The sequence below is a fragment of the Branchiostoma lanceolatum genome, chromosome 16 (genome assembly GCF_035083965.1).
Source record: "Branchiostoma lanceolatum isolate klBraLanc5 chromosome 16, klBraLanc5.hap2, whole genome shotgun sequence".
Lineage (NCBI taxonomy): Eukaryota > Metazoa > Chordata > Leptocardii > Amphioxiformes > Branchiostomatidae > Branchiostoma > Branchiostoma lanceolatum.
In genome coordinates this window covers 8198371-8222567 of record NC_089737.1, presented here as the reverse complement: position 1 = coordinate 8222567, position 24197 = coordinate 8198371, and the positions used below count along the sequence as shown (strand labels likewise).

Below are 24197 nucleotides of genomic sequence, written 5' to 3'. Positions count from 1 at the left end.
CTTTGCTAAGGTCCTAGATTGTTTCGCGCTTTAGCAGAAGATATTTTTTTCTTTGACATGTCATTGAAATGAGGTTACTCTTTCAATTACTCATTCTTTCTATTCCTTTCGTTTTCTTTCTTTTTCTTTTTTCTTCTTCCCTTTTCTTTCCGCTTCCTTCCCGTTCTTTTCTTTCCTCTCCTTTAACGTTCCCTTCAATTGTCTTTCATTACGTTCTTTTCCCTTCTTCTCCTTTTTGTCTTTCTTATTTTCTTTTTAATGTACTTACCAGACACACTTACGGCACCACTGGAGGCACCAACAGCGACCGAGGAGCTCGAAGAAACCGACACTAACAACACAAACTCTCGTGAGATTTCGATGTCACGTTACAAGTGTCATTTACTGATAAACTTTGACCACCACACCCCCATTTAATTAGTTTATCTATGAAACTCATTGATTGGTTAATATCTGTGATGAAGCTCTTTGATTAGTCAGTATCTATCTGTGAAGCCCTTTGATTGGTTAGTATCAAACTTACCACCGGCACCACCGGCACGACCGCCGGCACCACCGGCACCGCCGGCGCCACCAGCACCACCAGCACCGAAACCTCCTATAGGTTGTCAAATGATTAATGATTTAGTAGAAACATCTATATGGTCAGTAGTTATGATGTTTTCATTAGTGGATATAATGTTATCAAAGGTGGTTGTTAACGAGTTAGTAAAAACATCTATGTGATCAGTAGTTACAATGTTTTCATCGTGTTAATTACAGACAAAAAATCACTTGTTAGCATACAGGACGATTTTCGCATACAGAGATGTTGACGACATTTTCTACTTTAGGAATGGTGGGGTTGTTAGACGTCATACTTACCGGCACCCGATTGGGCACCACCTCTCCCACCGCCTCCTATTAAAGGTTATCAAGGCACCACATAAGTTAATTAGATTAACGAAAACATTCAATTCAGTTAATGTTTTCTTGGCTATAGTTGTGATGTTATTCATTGGTACGATTATATGTTAGCGAATCGGTTAGTTACTAGAGGAACATTTGGTCATATATTGTGCGCATGTAGAATTTATTAAAACCATAATAATTATGATATTTAGTGCTATCATCTTAACTTAATCCTTAAGGACAGACATCAATATCTCTTAAGCACGTTGAAGAGTTTACCTCCTGCCGAAGATGACGTAGTTTGAGACATTGACATAGAGGTAGAGCTGAAGTCTCCACCCGCCATTTCAAAGTCACCAATTCTGTTGATAGATAACGAACGATTTTTGTCAGTTCATGTTTTACTATCCCAAACGCTGTAGTGAAGAATTGTCACATTTTTCATATCTATACATTACTAGATGTCTAAAGTACAAAAGGGTTTAATCAAATCTCAGTAGATCTTAAACACCATGGTTGTTTTCCTTTATCATTTGCATTGGCAAGGAACTCTCGCGATATCTTACGAACTCTCGCGAGACGTTGTGATCACGTGATACATCAGGCCGATACTTTACGAGACTCTACGAGACTCACCCGTCCAGGAGCTTGCGGTAGGCGGAAATCTCCATGTCGAGGGCCAGCTTGACGGTCATGAGTTCCTGGTACTCCTTCAGGCTATCACCCAGCTTGCTCTTCAGCTCGTTGATCATGGCCTCCATGGATGAGATCCTGTCGTCCTTGCCGGCGATCTCACGTTCGTGTCGCTCCTCGACCTCCACCGCTTGTTTCTCCAACATGGCAATCTGAAGAACACACTGTCTAGTCAGACTAGTTCTAACGACATGAAATAATGCATCTTAAAGTTCCAGTGACATGTATTTTCTTCGATCAGTCACTTTAAAGTCTTGTTCTTTTTCTGAAAACATCTATATGATATTTGAATATATTGTCCTGTGTGTGCTTTTGCGACAAATTAGCAACGGGTTGTGACGTCACAGAAAAGATTCCTAGCCATACTAGCTTATGGGGGAGTCATTTCTGTGACGTCACGACCCGCTGCTAATTTGTCTAAAAAATACCACATAGAAGACGGTATGTTTAAATAAATTTTACAGTGAATGATAGACGAAATTATTGTTTTCTTAAGAAGTTGAAAATTCATGTTTGAACCACATATCACAATTGATCTAGCCTATGTAGAACGAAGCATTGTCTTTGTCAGCAGGGCTTGCATTTTGCAATAGTGACAGGCTAGTTGGGCAGCCCTGGTTGTGTATGTCATTCATAGCTTAACAAATCAATGGGTTACATGGTGAGTCTATGAAATGTTCTTACCCGAGCCTTCAGCTGTTCGAGCTGCATTTCCAGAGAGCGGCATTTGGAGCGGTATTCTCCCAACTCCTGCTTGGACATGTCTAGAGCAGCGTTCGTGTCCCCTGCACCCTTCTTCACCTCCTGGATCTGTACATGAAAGGGGTAGAATCCGTAAAGCTTACGTTAAGTCTACATCTATGGCAAAACGAAACCTTTACACATGCTATAAGATTGGATTTCGTTCAGTGTCAACATCCGCTATACATAGATACTAATACATACATGTACCCCATGTAAATAGCTGTGTATCTCTGTATGTTGTGTATTTCCGCATACTAGCTTTGGCCAACCTAACTCAGAAATCTATGGATAGATTGCAATGAATCGACAAGGATTGTATCTGTCTGTAAATACTCTCATATGTATATCAGCATGTCTCTCGGTATTGGACATGTTCTTGGCCATCTGAGCCTTTTAATCCTACTCTTAAAGATGCATTCTCATAGATTTGACACCTGAAACTAGCGCATGAAGCTTCCTCACACACGGAGATACTATCTTGGCAAATTTCCTAACCTAGCTCTGAGCTTATATCTTGACGTAGGCCATGTTTTTGACCATCAGAAACTCTTGTCCTTGCTCTTCTTCTTTTTTGTGTGGAGAGGCTTAGCGCCTAATATTAACGCATGAACCTATCCCATACACAGTTCCGCCGGGTCGGCCAATGCCCTAGCCTAACTCTGAGTGTGTTTCTCGGCGTAGGTCTGTTCGTGGCTGTCAGAGCTTCTTAGCCCTACTCTTATCGATAAGCCATAAGCTCATAAGGCCGCAAACTTTTTTTTTTATTTTTCTTATTTTTTTTTTTTTATTCAAATTCACAGATTGCGTACAATCTGAGGGGAGCCGGCAACAGGAATCTAGTTCCTCTACAAGGCCGACTCCCCCAGAAAATTTACAAAGTTGAGATAAAAACAATAAATGAAAGACATCAAATACTGAAAGAAGTACATTAAAAAATGAGAGTAATAAGGTCAAATGATAAGGAAAACAGGGTAAACGGTTAACTATGTCACTATGCAAGATGAGCAACGACAAGTGGTCGTCAAAGTACATAAGTTATCAACAGAAAATGTGTCACTTAATCGGGATCTATAATATGATATCAAGAGTTTTTTAACGGACTGTAGGGTGAGGTTTGAGTACATATGTTGGCGAATGTCTAGTGGTAAATTGTTCCAGATGACGGCAATACGACTAAAGTAAGAGAATGAGAATGATTCAGTTTTACATGGCCGTGGTACAAGTTGGAATTGGTCTGTAGAGCGAAGTGATCTAGTAGGTCTGGATACATTGAGGACATGAGAAATGTTGGTACAGTACACGTTGCGGAAACATTTGAAAAGAAATAAGATATCAAAAAGTTCTCGTCTGTAACACAATGGTAGAAGGTTGGTATGGGTTAATCTGTCCTTATAGTTAAGTTCGTAATCATTACAGATGTACTTGGTAGCACGTCTTTGAACACCTTCTACTTTGCGCTGATACAATCTTGTATGCGGTGCCCATACCTGAGAACAGTAGTCTAAATGTGGTATCACCAGTGATCGATACAAATTGAGTTTAACAGTAAATGGGGCATTAAAGCCTACTGATCTCTTGATCATTGCAAGTCTTGAGTTACATGTTGATATCTTCTTAAGTACATGAGAATTCCAGGATAAGTTATGTTGTACATGAACTCCTAAGTCATTATAATTATCTTGTCGACTGAGTACAGAATCTGACATGCTATAAGGGTATTCAACAGGTGAAGTTTTACGTGTCATACTAACAACTGAACACTTAGATGGATGAAATACCATCTCCCAGGTTTTCCCCCAAGCCACAAGACGATCTAAGTCGGACTGAAATTTAAAACAATCAAAAATCGAGGTAATTCTTCTAAAACATTTAGCGTCATCTGCAAACATGGCCATTTTACCAAATTCAACACAGTCAGGTAAATCATTAACGAATAATAGAAACAAGAATGGCCCTAAAATGGATCCCTGGGGGACACCTGACAACACAGGTAAGTAATCAGACATTTCGCCTGCTATGACAGTTCTTTGAAAACGTTTTGAAAGATAGTCGTTAAATAAAGCAAGTAGTTGTCTGGAGAACCCAAAAGATTTCAATTTGTGTACTAGGAGTTTATGAGAGACACTATCAAATGCTTTGCAAAAATCCAAGAATATTACGTCAACTTGCCCAGATTTATCCAGTACTTCACCTATTTCCTCGTAAACTTCTAAAAGTTGGGTGGTAGTGGATTTTCCCTTGACGAAACCATGTTGAAGGGGATAAAGAGTGTTTGACAATAATGGATAAAGAGAGTTGAAAATACATCTTTCGAAAACTTTGCTTGTGATACATAATAACGACACAGGTCTGTAATTAGATACGGCACTCTTATCACCCTTCTTAAAAACAGGAGTAATATTAGCTTTTTTCCACATACTCGGAATTTTTGCATTGCTCACACATAATTGAAACAGTTTTTCCAATGATGGTGCTAATTGGGCTGCACACTTGTTTAATACCATCGCTGGGAGATCGTCCGGCCCTGTGGCCTTAGTAACTTCCAGGTTTTTGAGAATAGATTCAATGGTGCTGACAGAAAATGTAACTGAAGAGATTTTTGGTACACTAGAAGTATCAATCAAGTCGGGCAACGGGGTTTCCCCATCGGTACAGTTAAAAACAGAGTAAAAGAAGTTATTGAACAATTCTGCCTTCTCCTGAGCAGACTCAGCAGACTCATCCTGAAGTTTCATTCTGTCTGGTAGATTTTTAGACTTTGTCTTAGAGTGGAAGAAGGACCAAAATCTTTTAGGGTTACTCAGTACGATGTCTCCCAGATTAATCAAATGATTTGCATATTTAGCATTTAACATTTTCTTCAATTTGTTGCGGAGACGTCTGAACTTGGCCCAGTGATTTGGTTTGTCTGTTCGTTTGGCTTTAGCCCAGGCAGTGCGTTTGCATTTTTTTAAATGCCTTACTTCCGAATCAATCCACGGTGGTGCGGTCATGTCCTTGATGACTTTTTTGGGTATGAATTTGTCCGCAGCTGCTTTGACTGAATTTAGCCATCTTTCCCAGACGGAGTCTAAGCAAAGACAGGGATCGATGGTATCAGACAATGGAAATGATTCTAGATAGGCATTCAAGCCAACAAAGTCACCATTCTTAAAGTCATACACAAGTCGAGATATCTTAGCTTTGGGGTGTGGTTGAATGTTGACTTTAAACTCAATAATAGAGTGATCAGTGTCAAATTCAATGTCCACTTTGGATACAGCAGAGACTTTCTCTGGGACACTACAAAAGACGAGATCGAGTAGGTTGCCATGTTTGTTTGATGGAACCTCGTTAACTTGTGTCAAGTGAAAATCACCAATAATGTCAATGAAATTATTGACCGACCCATCTCTGCCAGTATCCAAAGACGTCCAATCAACCCCGGGTAGGTTGAAGTCCCCCATTACAATAACATCCTGAGCTTTTCTGGACACATTTTCCAGTGTAAGTTTCAGGTCACTTGTAAAGACATTGATATCATGATTGGGAGCTCTATAACATAGTATAATCGCAATTTTCGAGTGAAACCTAGCACTAATAGTGCATACAAGAATTTCGCTGGATAAAGGCTCGAGCACAGACAGACGCTGGGCTTTCAACTTGACAAATCTTCTGACCTGGCTCTGAGCGTATCTCTCGGCGTCCTCCTTGTTCTTGGCCATCAGAGCCTCGTACTCCATCCTCATGGTCTCCAGCAGGTCTGCATAGTCGAAGCCTCCTCCTCCGCCTCCGCCAGCGATGGCCAGCTGGCCGCCGCCGCCTCCGCCACCGGCGCGCATGTCCCGCAGCTGCGCAAGCTGCTCCTGAAGCTCACGGATTTGCTGAGGAAAAAGTAGAGACATTAGGCTCGCTCCTGAAGATTCGCCAAAATGTAGTTCGAAATATTTAAAGACAAAAGCACGAAGTGTCTGTACAATCATGATATATCTTGACCGTAATAACACATATAAAAACAGTTTGAAATCTTCAAAGATTAGAAGATGTCATGTTTGTACAATGTTGATATAGCTCTAAACAACATATCAAAATAATGATATAGTAGGAAATCTTAGACGAAAGAAAAGGCGAGCAAGTAGCTATAGACAAAATGTTTTTGGGAAAGCTTAATGAAAAATGATAATACCAACATTGTGATTATCTCTGTTCAATTTTCAAAGGTATGTTATACAAAATCAACATCACTACTACATTTTGACACAATCGGTCCTGACTTGAATACGATTTAGAATTTGTACTAATCGTTGGCATTTACCAAGTTAGTGTCTTTTTAATGAAGACGTCTTAAGGGTATGGTTTGACGGTCTTACCTGCTCGTGGAACTCGTTGAGGAAGGTGATCTCAGACTTGGCGATCTCCAACTTGCTCTCCAGGTCAAGCCTGACGAGAGAGGCATCGTCCAGTTCCTGGGGACGACCAATCAATCAATCAATCAATCAATCAACCACTCAACCAACCAACCAACCAACCAATCAATCAGTCAATGAATTGATTTCTTCAACAGTGGGTACAGTATATTGCAAGTAGTTACTAAATCATTCTAAACAGTAAATTTAAGACCTATACTACTTTATCGAAGAAACACAAAAACTAAATTAGTAAGAAATTATGAAAGTCGAAATTCACAGAAAGCCTTGTCTACAGTAAATAATTGCATCAACATCTCTTATGTAATACAGATGTATTGGCCTAAGTATATGGGTTTGTGGTCCAGGATAGTACTGTTGAAGACATAATTGGCCGTGGTTTAACCAATACATTGATTATTCAGTTCATTGATTCCATTCAAAGCTCTAGCAACACATTGGATTTCTTTACAGTTGCCATGTTCTCAATTTAGGTTATGTACCTTGGCGTTGTTTTTTTGGTATGAGTAAGGTATTGCATTTATGATTTATCATATTTACCTTCCGAGTATTCTTCAGTTCCACTTCTAGATCATTGATGATCTGGTCAGCATTGTCCAGCCTAGAATAGAATTGAGAAACAGAAAGAAAAAAAATAAGAGTTGGTATCTACATCGTACCATGCTTGAGCAAAGAATCCGTACCTTCGAGAAACCTACCAAACTATTGTACCAACATATAATGTCCTTACCCTTGTCCAAAGATGATCCGAAAGAGTGCGTTGACAATCATAGTAAAGACCAAGTAGCAAAGATAAAACACAAAGATGAAGCTAGTAGAAAGTGCCTGAATCAATCCACAAGGTTTATGGCAAGATATTTGTGAAACCATGATTTGACGGGAGTGGGTTTGAAGCAAATATTGTTGTCTGCAGAAGGCGATTTTTACCATACGCAAATGAGCTTGCCTTTGTTATACCTCAACAAATCTGAAGCCATAACAACAGAGGAACGATTCTACCACTATACAATACTCACCGCTTTCCGAAAACAAACCGAAGTATCTCTTTACACACTGCAACGAATATTACGTAGAAGAAATAAACTATGTTGCTAATGGAAAATATCTGGCTTGATCCAGAAGATACAGGTTTTTGGTGAGATATTTGGGAAGCCATTTTACAATGGTGACAACTTCGGATTGCAGCGAATGTTGTCTGTACGTGGCTATTTTCCATATTAAGTAGTAGAAGTGTTGCAGAACTTGTTGTACTAGAGTGACTTTGGAAGACTACTGTCATATCAAATATTAAATCTATTGAATCAGATAGAAACTATGGTTAAACCATTTAATCTGAGGAAAATACACTGGATATACATATATTTTTTTACAAATGCGTTACTTAAAATGTCAATTACCAACGTACAAGATACAAATACAGATACATGTACTTCGTTTTCAAGATATATACACCATGTTAATGCGATATTGGTTAAATCGAAAACACTGGAATGGTATTGAGTAGTATTTACGTCTTATTTTGACATTCCGTACTCCCAGAAATATGCATTCTGGAGGGAAGTATATAGCTGATAGTAAAATGGGGGAGGGTGGCTGCTTGCGCGCATTGCCTTTTTTTCTCCATGTGATCACTGACACTCAGATTTTTCAAATAGAAAGCCACCCAATACTAAAAGTGACCAAGCTTTGGACTGTAATACAATATGGTGAAAAGAACGTGAGAAAACGTAGAAGTCCTCTCAAAGGATTTGAGTACACCCTCGCCTAGGCACAAGCCTTGATTAAATATTGAAACAGGAAGATAGATTTGTTTGTCCCCCGGGAGGTTCAATGGGGGACAGGTGGAACTTAAAACAAATCATTCTACGACTACTAGTATATACAAAAGAATGTTCTGTCTGTCTAAAGCAGTGACCATGTTAAAAAAGAACCTCATAGATCTGTCCAATTGCACGTACATGAAAACAGCACACAGGCTTCGTTTGAAAGCAACGTGGTATCATTAAAACTATCCCACATTTAGTCGAGTTTAGGCACAGAAAATGCAGTCTATGTTGCTTGGATACGTTCACACGGGAATTAACCTACCTTACACAAAGGGAACACCTGGTATATTTTACCTTTTCTGTAGACAATAGACAGTCCGCGGCCCTCTTTCAGGTGATCTCTCCAAGGTGTAAGGAAACTTTCCAGACAGACCTTTTCGCAAACACCTTGTGCACATAGGCATCTTTGCAAGTTTTCTCACCCAGTTTAAGAGATAGGTAGATTTTTTATCCACTACGGTCCGGGGTTCGATTCCCGGGTTCCGTAGCGGGATAGAACAGTGCTCAAATCAAAACCTGCGATTTCTGCAGGTACATCGCCAAGGAACTAAAACATTCGACAGCTATGGTGCGGTGCAATCCCCAAAGTGTGGAATGCACTTTGGGTTTTAAATTTTAAATGGCCGCCATTATTGTGTATAGTAGGTATTTACCGTGAATTACCATGTAATTTTGTGCTAAGGTTAGCAATTCTGTCACAATGGTTCCCTTTTGAAGGCAATGACCCAGGTACACCTTCTGTGATCATTCTCTCTCTATTTCTATACAGAAATATATAAGATACTGATATTTGCTCAATGTTAGGAATGACTGTAGAATAAGTGGTAAAGACAGGAAGAGATCGAAAGAAACTAAAACACTAGACGTATTTTCAGTACTGTCAAAAAACTAGGCTTGGTGTTATACTCCTTGTCTACTCGAGGTCAACCCTATTTGTTCGACACTTTTCCTGACAAATGCCTATCATTTAAGCCCAAGTAAAGGTGTCCCGTGCCATCATTTAGTTGCAAATTTGACGTCCTTCTTAACTTTAATGTTTACCTGGGGACACTGTAAAATTATGTGGGCCAAAACAAAAACAAAGAATCCCCTGTGGTATGTTTAGACCATTAGAAAAATGTCCTCGATTCACGGTGTTAGATTTGACTCCTAGATAGTACACTGATAGTGCCAAAAGGTCATTTTGTGCTGTAAAAATATCACGGTGGTCCACTGAGAAAAGAATACACCTGCTTTGTTTAAAAACTACACACTACACCTCATACCTAGATGGACCAATACGGAAATGACCGATGGGTAAATGGTGCATTTATGTCAGTCGTGGTTTATGGTAACTGATAAGTTTTCGCATAAAAAGGCTTTTCAGGGGTAAAACAATATGTTACGGCTCGCATTTACTAAAACGACGGGAGCTATTCGCATATAGGCTTACTGTACTTAATCTATCAAACTTAACATACCAACACACACTCACACTCAGAGGCAAAAGAGAGAATTTGTATTCAAAGAACACTTTGAGCTCTGAGGCTGACTAGTGCGAATACACCTGCCCACTTCGTGCATTTCTCTAGATAGTACTACAGAGAAAACAGGTGTGCTATAGGTGGTAACAAATAGAGTCACTGAATTGTTAATAAGGAGAGTATGTGGCCGAACCACCTGTAATTATCAGTCTGGGGCGAGCAGACTAGCAAAACATGAAGTCAGCCATTATGTGACCCCCGAAGTGGGCGTTTCCACTCTAAGACCCCAATTCCACTAGAAGGCCATCGCAATTCAACCTCGCTGCGACCTAAATTGGATTTGTGTAACCCTTCATAATTAGAATATTGTTGAAAATATAAACAAAACACACAAAGCATTGAAATATTCGTTATTCTTTGATTCTGGGGCGATCAGACGAACAGAACACGAAGTCAGTCATTATGTGACCCCCAAAGTGGGCGTTCCCACTAAGGCCCCCATTCCACTAGACGGAGATCTCGCTGCGACTTACATTGTATTTGTGTAACCCTTGACTTAAAAGAACTGGAATATCATGCAAAATGTAAACGTATGACTGAAAAGACAACTAAACACACAAAGCTCTAAAATCTTCATTGTTGCATCTATGAAATTCGTTGGACGCCTTGTCAAATCTAGTTTGCAGCACGCGTGCGGTTGCCGCCCTTGTAGAATGGGGGTGTTAAGAATATATCAGCTAAGCTCCAAGCAGTTTTCTCTATAAATTTACTAAATGAGACAGTCTTTGTAGACAAGGCAAGTCTAATGAAATAATTGTGCTAGGCAAGCCATGTCAACTACCGAACTAACGACAACTCTCATAAATCCGCACGGTATCCTAATGCCGCCAAGGTGTTATGGAGGCCTTTCCAAGAATGTCTTGAACACCTGGAAGTGGCAATACGTTGGAGATTACTGATGATGCGCCAGATCTCTTTAAATTCACCTTTTCTTTAAGGTGGCGGTCTTATGGTACTGACAGAGTTATGGGAGCAGACTTTTCAAGCGAAGATAAAAACTAAGATGCTACAGCGAACGCAATTGGAGTGCTGTATCAAGCGCTTATCTACTAATTTCGAACTGGAGTTATTGAGATTTCTGTCTAAATCTTCGCACAGAAGGTTTAAATTGGGTTGACACGGTTGACTGGCGTAAGGTTAAGCTGAGAAAAGTCAAAGGGCAGCAAATGATGTTGACAAACCGGTTCACCGAGGGGGCGTTTAAATAAATGCGCTGCTTGAGCGACGCTGTGGGGAGGGCAGGGCTTTAAAAAAAAAAAAAAACAGAAAACCTCTTCAAAAACACATTTTGATAAAGACATCGGCAAATTTTGGTAAAATTCAAGTAGATAATCACTAGCTTGCTTTTCGTGTTCAGAAGTTAACATCAAACACTACTAGTTTTGGACAAAACGGCTGTTGATACTATATCTACAGCAAATCTGTTCACCAAATAGTAAAAACAGTTTTACTTTGCAAAGATTGGCTTGTTTCTTTACATAAATATCAATCGTCTGTACAAGTAATAACCAAAACAACAACTTATCTAGATCAGGGTCAGTGACCTTGATAGTAAATTACATCGATACAATGGGCAATTGTTGTCTTGACTTTCTATGCAAAGACCTAATAAGAATTGATTCTTAGCAAGTAGGATTCAAATAGACTGAAACTTGCATATTATGCATGTAGAGTCAAACCTGTGCTAGTAACCACCTCTACAAAGGGATCACCTGGCCATTGATACACAGTCAAACCTGTACAAGTGATCACCCCTACATGAGGACCACCTCGCCAATGCAGCCAAATTTGATGGTCCCATAGATAATTTTCCCCATAGACACAATCATTAAGAACCCTATCTATAGTAGTCACCAGTCTACTGTGTTTCTTTATATACAACTACCTTGAGTGATCACTATCTATTAGACAGATTTTCAGGATCATTCAAACCTTGCAAAGTTTTCTGCCTATAACACACTTAAAGAACTACCTGGACAGACTGAAGGCGCTTCGCACGGTGCCCCACAGCGCAAAGACCGGAGACTCATCCGACTCGGACTTTCTGCTACCGTCAAGTCTAAGATCTTCTTCCCACTCGTCCAGCATGTCCTACCATTCCTTGAAGACGTTTTTTTCAAGACGTTCCAAGAAGGACTGCAGCCAAACTGATTATTTACGGTAGTTGTTGATGAATTTAAAGTGTCCTTGCATTTTTTCACACTTGATCATCCGCTTGCACGGCAGCCTTAGGATACGACTTATCGTCACATCAAGAATATCGAAGAAAATCTAGAGATTTCCTTATCATTTTTAGCAATTCAGAAGTAAAGGGCGATGGGGCAGAGATTTTAAGAGGGTACTGCTTGTCTTTCTGGGGAACGCCCATATTTATCGTCACCTATATAACCTTTTTAACCTTGAAAATGTGAAGCGCCGCCATCTTGGAAACACTGAAACAAAGTATGCCGCCACTTCGAAAACCTTGAGAAAAGAATGCCACTGTCTTAAACGTATATTTTGCCAAGAATGCCAAAAGCATGACCTAAGGCGGTAGATAAAGACTTCAAAGCAATCTAAACATAATCTCAGATGGAATAGGTTTCTAAACATTCTTCTTTTGTGTCGTGTTTTACTACAAATGAGGAAAACATTGAAGAATGTATTTACTTCACCTTAGTTATTCTAAAGTTTGAGTAGTGTATGACAGAAGAAAAGCAAACGCCATACACTCTACCTACACCAATTCTTAGTTGTACAGAAGAGATGCACTCCAGTGCTCGACATGCTCTAGTTCTCAACCTAAGATCGACCTAGTCACCCGTATGTTTACACTACAAACTTAGACGGGCTTAGATGTGTCGCCTCCGATGGTCTTCCCCTCTCTTTAACACGCCATCCGTGTCGTTAAATGCACGGTAGCCAGAACAAGCCTCACATGGCCAGCTGTTGCTGTGACGTAATTGAAAATTGAGTCAAGCAAAACGTTACGACGATGGAATGATACGCACGCCTGAATGCCGAGCTACTTTTACACCGGCTTTTCCTCAAGAGGAAGAGACGAAATATTTGACAGATTCCATAGACAAAGGACACATCTTTTTATGCGTTCTGTATATTTTGTTTCCTTTTGAATCGCAATTTTATCGTGTTTCTTTGTCTATAAAATTCGTTAAGCGATCTGTAAAATCTTTGGTCGTAGTGGGGCTGCAGCCTCTAGTCGAAAAGGGCCCTTAATGAAAGATGAGCCATGTAAAATGAAGATAAACACACCTGGATACCAAGATGCTTAGTCGATTTTATCAGAATGCAAAGTCCATTATATCTAAACCCCTTTCCAAGATGAATCTATTAACTGACGTGACTGTTTTGTTTACGACATTCCTGCGATGTTAAATCACAGCTTTCCGGCTAAGTTAAAACATCGATCAAACAGACACTGTGTGGGTTTACAATTCTTTAAATCCGTAGAAATTACCGAAGATTACGAAGGATTTTCTGATTGTTAGCATTTTTCTTGGCTTTTTCAGTCCTTGGCTTGACATAAGACACGCCCTGATCGAATCTTACCTTGTTGTAGTTTCACACAGAAAGTGCCCTATATTTTTGCCCTCAACCATACAAAAGACATCTTATTCTGAAGAGACACTCGGTTCTGGTTCAAATAAGACGAAAGAAGACATGCGGGAAGAAGAGTATTCAAGAAGAAAGTCGGCCACTTGGGTGTCCTTACAAGGCCTTAAGACATAGACCACAGAGATAGCGACTTCTTGATCATATCTCTCGTTCCTAATTACTTAAAATTATGGTACCTTTGTTCACTTTACCACGTGTAAGCCAGGAAGATTTTCGACACTCATTATGATCTTTAAAAAAAGATAAGAGTGAATGGAAATGAAAGTAATTGATTATGCACTTCATGATAAGTCATAAGAAGTGAGATCTCAACTTTGATATACATGAGAGTGGGGTCAAATTTGTTTAATCAAGCTTACTGGTGCCCTTCAACATTTTGATTGTACAAAACAAGTGCCAAGTCCGTACTCGGCAAGAATGAGGCTATATCGTACTTACTGGTGGGAAAATATGTGTTTGCTTCTTTGTTCTTAAGAGACAACAGCAAACGAATCCAGCGGAAGGGTAATAGAAAGAACCTTCGTGACATAATATCACATCTGACTAGAAGGTTTAGCTAGCAATCTAACACATATATACAGACTTAGGAAGAGATTTTGGTCCATAGAAAAAGGCCATACAGCATATCATACACACAGTTATCTCTGTACAAAAGAGGGAGTACACATATCCGGGTGGGCATTGTTCTAACTAAGGCACAAAAACGGGGTAGGCTGGAACTCATATAAGGACAGACACGAAATTACAAAGAGGGGATGGTCTCTTTTATAGACGACTTCCACGAAATTGCACAAATGACTTTTAGAATGTCTGTAAGCTGTATTTCCCCCACAATCTGGCTATAATGAAGAAAAGATGCTTAATTCTGTTTATCCTGCATTCAAGTACTATTCACGGTGGGCCGGCACTCATAATAGACAGACATGAAATTACAAAAAAAAAGGGGATGGGCTTTGGCAAAGTGTCACGAAAACGTGTAAGTCTTTTATTCGGTAAAATCTCGGTAACCTATATTTTCCCTAATCTAGGTCTCACGAAACGCGGATGCTCAATTCTGTTTTACATTCAAGCCCTATTCAATGAAGCAAGGGGGCGTGAGAAGGAAAACATTGTAAGGAATTCTTCCCATGTTAAAGAGGATGCGTTATTTTGAGAGTTGCTGATGGATAAAAGGCATTTGACGCACCAGATAGTGCATAACCGACTCCTCCCAAACACACCCAGGTGTTGCATTACAAGTCCTGATCATATTACACATTGTATGTTGAATCCGATACCATCTGTGTACACAGGATTCCCAGTCTTGAATGAAAAACGACAACATAGACTGCCAACCTCTGGAACTCTCTTTATGACGACTGTTCTTTTTTTTTAATTTTTCGAAGGGTGGGGGATAATACATGTAGCTGCATCTCTTGATTAAGGTGATACTTAAATACACTGTCACGCATAGCCGACCATGGCCTCCCGACCACGGTTGGGAGTTAGTCGTGAGCAGGGTCGTCTGTGGTTGGGAGTTAGTCGGCAGGTTGCCTACTAGACTTTGAAAGTCGTCAGCGCCAGCAGATTATAACTTTTGAAGTTAAGAAACAAAGTCGGGATTGGATTAATTCAGATGAGGATAGGATGGATTCCATACTATTCGCAACCTAGTGCCGAACTCAGGTCGGTAGTCGTGGGAAGGTCTTGGATGCTTGTCAGGGGCTTATGCGAGCTAACGCCTTAAACTATCAAAAACTAACAATAGGAAAGAAGCGTAGTGCTCTGAAGTACATATAATCAGTCTAAATGCATGCTTACGGGAATGGAGGCGTTGCAGTTGAATTCATAATTGACATTATGGGTTGGGGTCTTCGTATGTTAATAATATGCTGATTCTCAGAAACCTGACACATTAGCCGTTTTCTATTGATAACTAACCAAAGAAAAGAGGCGCAGTGATCAGCAGTCTACGTTACAGGAATGGAGCCTTTGTAGTTGAATCTGTAATTGAAATTATAGGTGGGTTGGTATGTTGATAGTATGTTGCTCTTCTAGAAAGGATCATGTTATTCTTCGTACACGTGGTATTTATAAACTGTTTGGCTGTAGGGCACCCATCCCAAGTATAAGACAATTTTGGGTGTTCTGGATCCATGGAATTCTAATAAGACGCCACCTCAATAGGAAATACCAGTCTTCCTTTATCAAATATGTTGAAATCATAGGACCTTCGGTCCAAGTATGATGCAATTGCACTGATGTTTTAAGGTATCAACGCTATATAATTGGCTAAAATGATTTATTGCGGCTTCCTCTTTTAAAAGATGGCTCTGTTGATATGTAGGAGTCATAGGACACTCACTAAGGGTATTAATTCGAGAAGGATTTGCAATTGACAATGATGGTTCATGGGTGTGTTTGGCTTCTAATGGGACGTCCATTCTCAATTAGGAATGTTATTCTTTAATGACATTTGTAATGTGTTGTGGCTATTGGTTACTCATCCAAGGTGTAAGGACGTCATAGTTTTATGTCATTACATGAATAATGATTGACTCTGATACCTTGATTGTGTGTTGGTATCCTAATAAGATGCCTCTCCTCGTTAAAGAATGCTAAATACTTTTACAAGAGTCAATCCGAACTGCCTGCCCCCATTACTAACGGATTCCTGATCCACCGGCATGTGTTAAGCTGTCAAAATATGTTATTGCAAAGGCCGTTTGATGTTTTGACTTGGGTAAACGTTTCAAAATAAGCACACATTTTAAAAACGCACGTCTGAATTATTGAAGCAAGATATAGAAGTATTTAAACAAACTTGTACATTTTGCTAACATCGAGTAAGAGACGTTTGACTTGACAGTATGAAGAGATTACGTGTTTATACAATGTACATTTACAAATGACTTAAGAAGCGAGAAGTTGAATCTTTCTTTCTTTCTTTCTTTCTTGATTCAGTCAGTCAGTCAGTCAGTCAGTCAGTCAGTCAGTCAGTCAGTCATTGAAGAAATGTGCTCTTTCATACTCAAGAAAACCTTGGCTACAGTACTTTTTACAGCAGTAAATTCAAAGGACGAATATCCGGCAACAATTTTAAACTATACAGGTTCAAGAAGACCCCCGACTTTGACAGTCTCATTGATAACCGGATTCTACCAGCACATCCCTACCACCACATCTCTACCAGCACATCTCTACCAGCACATCTCTACCAGCACATCTCTACCAGCACATCTCTACCAGCACATCTCTACCAGCACATCTCTACCAGCACATCTCTACCAGCACATCTCTACCAGGACATCTCTACCAGGACATCTCTACCAGCACATCTCTACCAGCACATCCCTACCACCACATCTCTACCGGCACATCTCTACCGGCACATCTCTACCAGCACATCTCTACCAGCACATCTCTACCAGCACATCTCTACCAGCACATCTCTACCAGCACATCTCTACCAGCACATCTCTACCAGCACATCTCTACCAGCACATCTCTATCAGCACATCTCTACCAGCACATATCTACCAGCACATCTCTACCAGCACATCTCTACCAGTACATCTCTACCGATCTCTACCGGTAGAATCACCGGGTCAGATCCCAATGTCTTATACAGGCTCCTATCACGGGTTCAAGAAGATGTGACAAGTGGAGGACCCCCTAGCTTTAAATGTCTGATTGATAACCCGTATTAAAGACGCCACGCTGTGTGTTGTGATAGGCGCGCTGTAAGTGGTTGATCCGGTCAGGCGCTGGGCGGCATGCGCGGACACGCCTGGGTTGACCCGGCCTGTCTGCAAAGAGCAGAACGCCAGGAATTCTAAAGAAGCGTTTAACTGTGAAATTCGAGGGCTACAGGGGGTAGTGCAGATATGTGTTGTTGTTTTTGACTGTTACAGTAGATTCTGACAAAATTATAACACTTAAAGGCATCACAAGTACACGAATAATTTTCACTATCAGTTGACAATAGCCAGAACCAATCGGACCGTCTTGCATAAACGAATGAAAGTGTTATGTATCATAAAGATATGATAAGAAAATTATACTGACTAGATATACACAGAACAAAAATCGTGAAAAGGGAGGACTCTATAAAAGGATAATCTTTCAGGTATTGGCTTTGACTTTCGATGTATCAATTTGGAGCTCATTTCATTTGTTAGTAAATCGCGAGCATAGCACAGAAGACTAAAACGCATAACAGAAATTTCACACTATTAAAAGAATGTTTGCAATGATAAAAATCTTTCTGCTTACTAAAGCAAGATATTGGATTAAAATTTGCCAGCAACCGTGACAACATGATGCAACAATGTTGGGGTTTTGAGGATAAACGCCCCAACAAAATTTCTAAAGATCCGCCATCTTGGATTTAAAGAGAGTAGTCTCGTCGGACAACTTCGGATGTTTAAAGATGGCGCGAGGTTGATTGCTAAGGAATGTGGGTTGGTGTGCAGTCAAGCAGAAGCGTGACTGTATTTCTGAACACCCTAATTTTGTTGTACAGATCTAATGCATCTTCAATGACCAGTACCTCATTCAATGGCAGGTGATTATAATCCTATCATCATATCACAAAATTATGACTTATCGGTTGCGCAATAGTACAATAGCAAACACAACTAGGACCTCATAAACATACAGATGCGATATGCGAATCAACCAAGCGGAATAGCTAGCAGCAAAGATTCCTCCAATGTTTCCTACAATTACAGTTCTTTCTTCTGAGCTTTGCTGTAAGACGACAAGACAATGGCAGAAGTGTCGATGGATCTATGAACCATTTTGTAGCTATAGATAGCCGTATCGCTTTTGTCTTTTATGACACGCCCACAGTAAGCAGACAGTACTAAATAGATTACAAGTAGAACAAAAGCTAATAACACTACGTCTAACTGCAAGGACATCCCTTCTTCGTAGGAGCATTACTAAGACCATATCGTCTTTATCCAAGGTAACAGACTTGTTCAGAACAATGTGCCGAATGACATAGGGCATATAGGTCACATTAGTATTCAAGAGCATGGTCCTTTTTTCTGGGTCAGCTCTCCAAAAAGACACACATATTCATGGACGTCGTTGTAAATTTCAAGCGATACTCAGCTGGAGAACGGTTGGAATTATGTTCTTTTGGTGGAGGAAACAAGCTACGCGTAGGCATTCTGCGGCTGCATTTGCTCTGGATTGGTACACTCAACAGAAGGATACGCCACAAGCGTGCCACGCCCCCTTTTGACCCGCCGCTACAGTCTAGTCAACATTTGTAAAGACAACGTCAGCAAAACCATGTCAACATTTGTAGAGACATCTTGTAGACATCTAATTCAGCAGTGAAGTGTGATGCATCTCATGTAATACATATACAACATGGAAAGTAACTCCATGCACACAATGTCTATATGTTTAAACATAGCATTTCAGTGTAATATATTATCATATAGTTTTTAAGGTAAAAATATGATTTTGTTCATTGAGCACGATTCTACCTTACTAATATCAAAAAGGAGTCTACAATTTTCCAAATACCTAGACGTTTAACACAAATCTTGAAACAAAATTATGTTTTTCGTACACAATATAAACTTGCATTATATCTCTCTCTACAAACTATCACAACAATACATGTACCATTATCTCATGTATAGTGGAGGCAATGATATTTCAATCTGTATGATCAACTGTGAATTAAAGAAAAACTAGAAAACAATACATATCGGAGAATTTGACCTCTTGGCTGCCTCAAATGACCTTCAACAAATGACCTTTGACAATGAATCAGTCTGCATGTCATGTACATGTACAACAGCCAAAATGACACTTTTGTTTTTCTCGTATGCAAATGACTGTTTCTAACTGCCAAGTTTGTAGGAAACAAAATTACTGAGCTGTTGATTCTAAACGTTAACTTACAACAACAGCTAGCGAGTTTTGATTCATGCAAATTCATGCGATTGAACAACCTCTAGTCTTTGTCTTGGAATGAATGAATTCTATGCTCCTATCTAATTTCTAAGACATTGGTGGATTGACAAATTTCTTTACACAGTCCAAAGTCATACGGGATAATGACTTCTACAGAGTTCTACCTTGAACTTTGAGCCAATGCAATGCTGTAGCTCTGGGCAGCTTGACACTTGGTATGCAACAAGCATATTTTGATAATCTGAATTCAATTTGTAGCCTATCTTAGCCGTTGACTAAATTTCAATGACTAGCGTTCACTTAAGCAAGTTATAGAAGAAATCTATCTCGACAATTTTTGAGGACGTTATAGAACCTTCATGCTGAGGTCATTTGATTTATTCATTCATCTGTTTATTGAAATTTTAAGCAGTAGGGTAACCCCATTTTACTCTGTTGAGTTGTTCTTAAACGGGACCCAGTGTACAAAACACATAGAATCATAAACATTCTTAGATTAAAGTAGCTGAAAGAAAATTAATAACTGTACTGACCTGTTGTTGAGCTGGTTGATCTCGCCCTCGTAGTTGTCCACCTGGATGTCCAGCCGTGCCTTCTCGGTGGTCAGTGCCTCCAGTTGCTGCCGGAGTGCCTGCATCTCTCGCTCCCACATGTCCGGCAGCTCGGACACTATGCCGCCTCCACCACCGCCGGCAGACGACTGGAAATATTAAAGAAAAAATTATCAAAATCATCATATAACCTGCTGAATCTGGAGACAACGACATTGAAATCATCATTTAACTGTTTGTGCCTGCTGTATTAAACCTCTACGACATTAGCGTGCACCAATTTTGCTCACAGCAACAACCCAGGGCCTCGAAAAGGCTATGGGACTACCTTTATATCATGAAGATTACTGCATGTTGTACTGTTAAAATAAGTTATAATACGTTATAAAACTTGAGTAAATTGTCACATTGTCTTTGTCTCTGTCCAAATGCAAATTCAAAATCTAAAAAGAATGGGCAACTTCCCGTTGAAAAATACTTTTTAACATTACTGCCCCCCCCTACACACACGCAGTCGCAGAATACACGTTTGAGTAATGTTTGCTGCTGTACGAAAAACAATGGCGACAATATAATCAATAACTAGTAATCATTAGGATGATATATTTCAAGATTATCAAGAATCATAAAGCTCTCATATCAATGAGGGGGATAATTTTGATAACAGTTGGCAATGTCTAACGTTCATAAATTCATAATTTTACCGATCTCAACCAACCAATTTATAATGAAATGACATAAACAAGGATGTCTTATAGAATCTAAATACAGGTGTACAAAAACGGGACTAAAAATATACTCCATTTAACAATCGCAATGTACACGTCATATCTAAAACTGTATCTAAAATGTTGCTCAAATTAAAGAAGATCTACATGCACTTTATAAAATATAGCGAATCAACACAGGCCACCAAAGAAGATTTGTGTAGAAAGTGGTTTTAACACAGATAGGTATAAGCAGGTGTTAAGGTGTAAACTTTCACTTTCTTTAAGTCCCCTGAGACCCCTCTTCAGTGTTAAATTAGGCGTAGCCGTTTACATGTTCCGCGCTCTGTTACAAAATAAACATCATGGGGCTTTGAGATGGTAGAAGTGATAAGTTAGCCACAAATTAAAAGATCTTATCTTCAAACTTTGTTTTATTTTGTAACTCAAGATAATCTGTTACTTTGATGGTATCAATTTCGATATGGTATAAGGCTTGGTTATGTTATAAAAACTGTTTAATAATCCTGATAAGTAGGAATAATTTGCGTAACAACACGAAGGCGAATTTCGCATGCAACAAAACACGAAAAATTGTCTAAGTTTGGCTGTACAAGCCATAAATATAAAACTACCATTCAAATAGCTTTCTGCAGCAATCCAAGTCACGTATCTACCAAAAAAAATGTTCATTCCAATGCGGTCGGATGGTTACTAGTATATCTTGGGGGATTGCAACCCTTTTGTTACTCGATAGAGAGAGGTTTTACCCAATCATATTGGTTGATCTAAACAGACACCGTTGCCACCATCTTGTTTAAATCATGTATGTGTGTGTGTTGTTATTGCCATTTCTCAAATATTGAATACGGTAGGAGCTAGACAAGTGAAAGTATTAGTGAGTAATTAACCGTACTATGAAGATATTCTTGCTGTCAGTGAAAAAAGGGGCGGGGCGCGTTTTCGGTCTGGTAGCGCTCGTGTCGAATAAAAATCAAATCTACTATTTTAGCATAATTTCACAGCAATTCCATACGTTTAGCCAACAACCAGGCCTTCCAAACAATCGTTTTGTTATAGTTTACGCTGAATACGTGTCTTGAATTTGCGTCAAATGTTACGTATAACTAACTGTTTCTTCGTCCTAAATTTGGACCCGTTTTTTGTTTAGTACTTATTGCGACGAAAGAGAATCAAACATTATTATATACTGCAACTTTTGTCTTACACTTGTACTTTATACCTGTATTCTTTTGTACAATTTCAAGCTAAATATCCTTCCATATATGTATGCACTGATATGTGATTGTTTCTTCGTCCTATAGCCTAAATTTGCAGTACGCGACGAAGAATAATCACCAAGAAATATGAGCTACAACTTCATAGAAATTTGCAGTATACCTACACTTTCTCCTTGCTTGTCTATAATATTTCACACTAGATATTACCCAGTGCGTGTATGTACTGCGTTCTTCATTAATTCTTTCCACTGCTAGGTAACTATTGCTTCGTCCTAAATTTTGGGACGACACCGCGTAGTGGGTGCTTGAACTTGTAAGTAGAGCGTGGAGAGCCAACAAGACGTTTGAAGAATCGGGGTCAAACCTTAAATAAACTCTACCCTCCTTAAATCAAAGCTACCACTCTCTCTCTTTCTGCCAAACAGGTGCTTTGTGTAAAGAGTTAAACGCTGTAATCATGGGGTAAACTATTTGTACCTCACACCTTCTACGAATCCGCTACCATGTTTACTTTGGCGACTGTTCTACGTCGAAGATCTGAACATATTTCTCGACGAATTTTTAAGTTTACAGATCAACAGCTATAGCCTTGAGTTCATGTGCTACAAGACTGTGTCTTTGGAGTTGTAATTTATTGTAGAGTCACGTTTGTTATGGTATTTGTGTATCGACGGGACTAGAACCCTGCACCGAAGAGTCGGGATGCGAGATTTGCTGTGAGAGACACACTTACTTCCACTTGACCCTGTAGCATCCTGTTCTGCTCTTCCAGCATCCGAACCTTGCTGAGGAAGCTGGCCAGGCGGGTGTTGAGCTGCATGAGCTCTTTCTTCTCCCCGGCCCGGATCTCTCCAGTACGGCTCAATTCTCCGAGAGAGACCTCCATCTCGTCTACGCTCATCCCTCCGCCGTAGACGTAGCCTGCGCGGGACCGGGCCAGCCCGTCGCCTCCTCGGCCACCAAAGCCCCCGCCGCCGCCGCCGCCTCTCCTTTGGGTCGTCGAGGCGAAGCCACCGCCTCCGCCGCCGAAACCTCCACCACCGCCGCCGAAGCCACCGCCGCCAGCTGACATCATTGCTCCGCCGCCGAAGCCTCCACCGCCGCCGCCGCCGAACGAAGCGCCACCCCCGAACGAACTTCCGCCGCTTCGGCCGCCACCAAAACCTCCCCCAGAGGAGCTAGAGGAAGAGGCAGACGCCTTCATACCCTTATAGGGCTGGTGGAGGAGAAAGGTAGACATATCGGGGGACAGAGGAAGGTGTTCTCTTGTGAAAGTACACTTTCAAAAGTCTGTCAGCACGAAGGGGGGACTCGGTGCTTCCAACGACCTGTCAGAACGCAAGGTAAGAAAACAGGTTTACCCGGCGGGAGAAACAGCCTGCGCGTCAGGTATTTAAATTCACGGGCCGACTACGACGACTGGAACAGGTCTGTTTGTAAGGCCTGTTCTGGTTGGTTGCCTGGCAGACCCCGAGGGGGACCGAGCTGCATCACTCCATTGTTCGTTGACCCGTAAACACCGTGATCCGTCCCGAAGCCATTCTAATACACCCATGACACAGACATCTCTACAAATAAACACGACACCACTACGACTCTTCCACCTTCCTTGAGAACGCAAAGCAAGACGATCTTAGGACTAGTCGTACGATTGTCGTGCTGTCTCCTAACGACAAAAACAATAGCGATAGTTCTATAAATCAGCACGACACGACAATACCAACGATTCTATCCTATCTTTATATCTGGGTCAAAGGATGAAACTAAGAGATTTGGGCGCACGCAATATCGGGGACACTTGTACATACAGTGTACATTGTATGTTACAAAGACTAATCATAAGAACAATTTAATCACTTCAAAACAATTGCACTCCTAATTTTTCCCAATGACTGCTTAACAGATTCTTAAGGGGATAATTCTGTTCAAATCAAGAGATGTGCAGATATGTTATGATTGTTTTAAAGACTTTTTCAGATATGTACATTTGTAATATTGACTCTCTTACAGTTTATAAGTATTGGCAGGGCTTATCATTTGTAAAAAATATGATGGGTGGGTAACGCCCACTTTTGATGAGA

The 24197-nt window shown here is 40.2% G+C and overlaps 1 protein-coding gene across 50 annotated transcripts in view; it reads right to left on the bottom strand.

Annotated features, from left to right (window-relative positions):
• LOC136421559 (keratin, type II cytoskeletal 7-like) overlaps positions 1–23525 on the bottom strand; it is a 40698-nt gene extending 17173 nt beyond the window's left edge. For 11 of the 50 annotated variants that reach the window (XM_066408961.1, XM_066408953.1, XM_066408957.1 and 8 more), the window contains exons 1-11: positions 22850–23522; positions 20151–20317; positions 7275–7335; positions 6678–6773; positions 5988–6191; positions 2269–2394; positions 1528–1736; positions 1171–1253; positions 865–900; positions 524–598; positions 269–331 (exon numbers count right to left, since the gene is read on the bottom strand). In XM_066408961.1, the coding sequence (XP_066265058.1) occupies positions 269–331; positions 524–598; positions 865–900; positions 1171–1253; positions 1528–1736; positions 2269–2394; positions 5988–6191; positions 6678–6773; positions 7275–7335; positions 20151–20317; positions 22850–23356 (1627 nt within the window). In that variant the 5' untranslated portion in view covers positions 23357–23522. Of the gene's footprint in view, positions 1–268; positions 332–523; positions 599–864; positions 901–1170; positions 1254–1527; positions 1737–2268; positions 2395–5987; positions 6192–6677; positions 6774–7274; positions 7336–20150; positions 20318–22849 lie in introns of all 50 variants that reach the window. The other 39 variants (XM_066408938.1, XM_066408943.1, XM_066408937.1 and 36 more) reach the window with 9 other exon arrangements.
• Between the last annotated feature and the right edge of the window lie 672 nt (positions 23526–24197).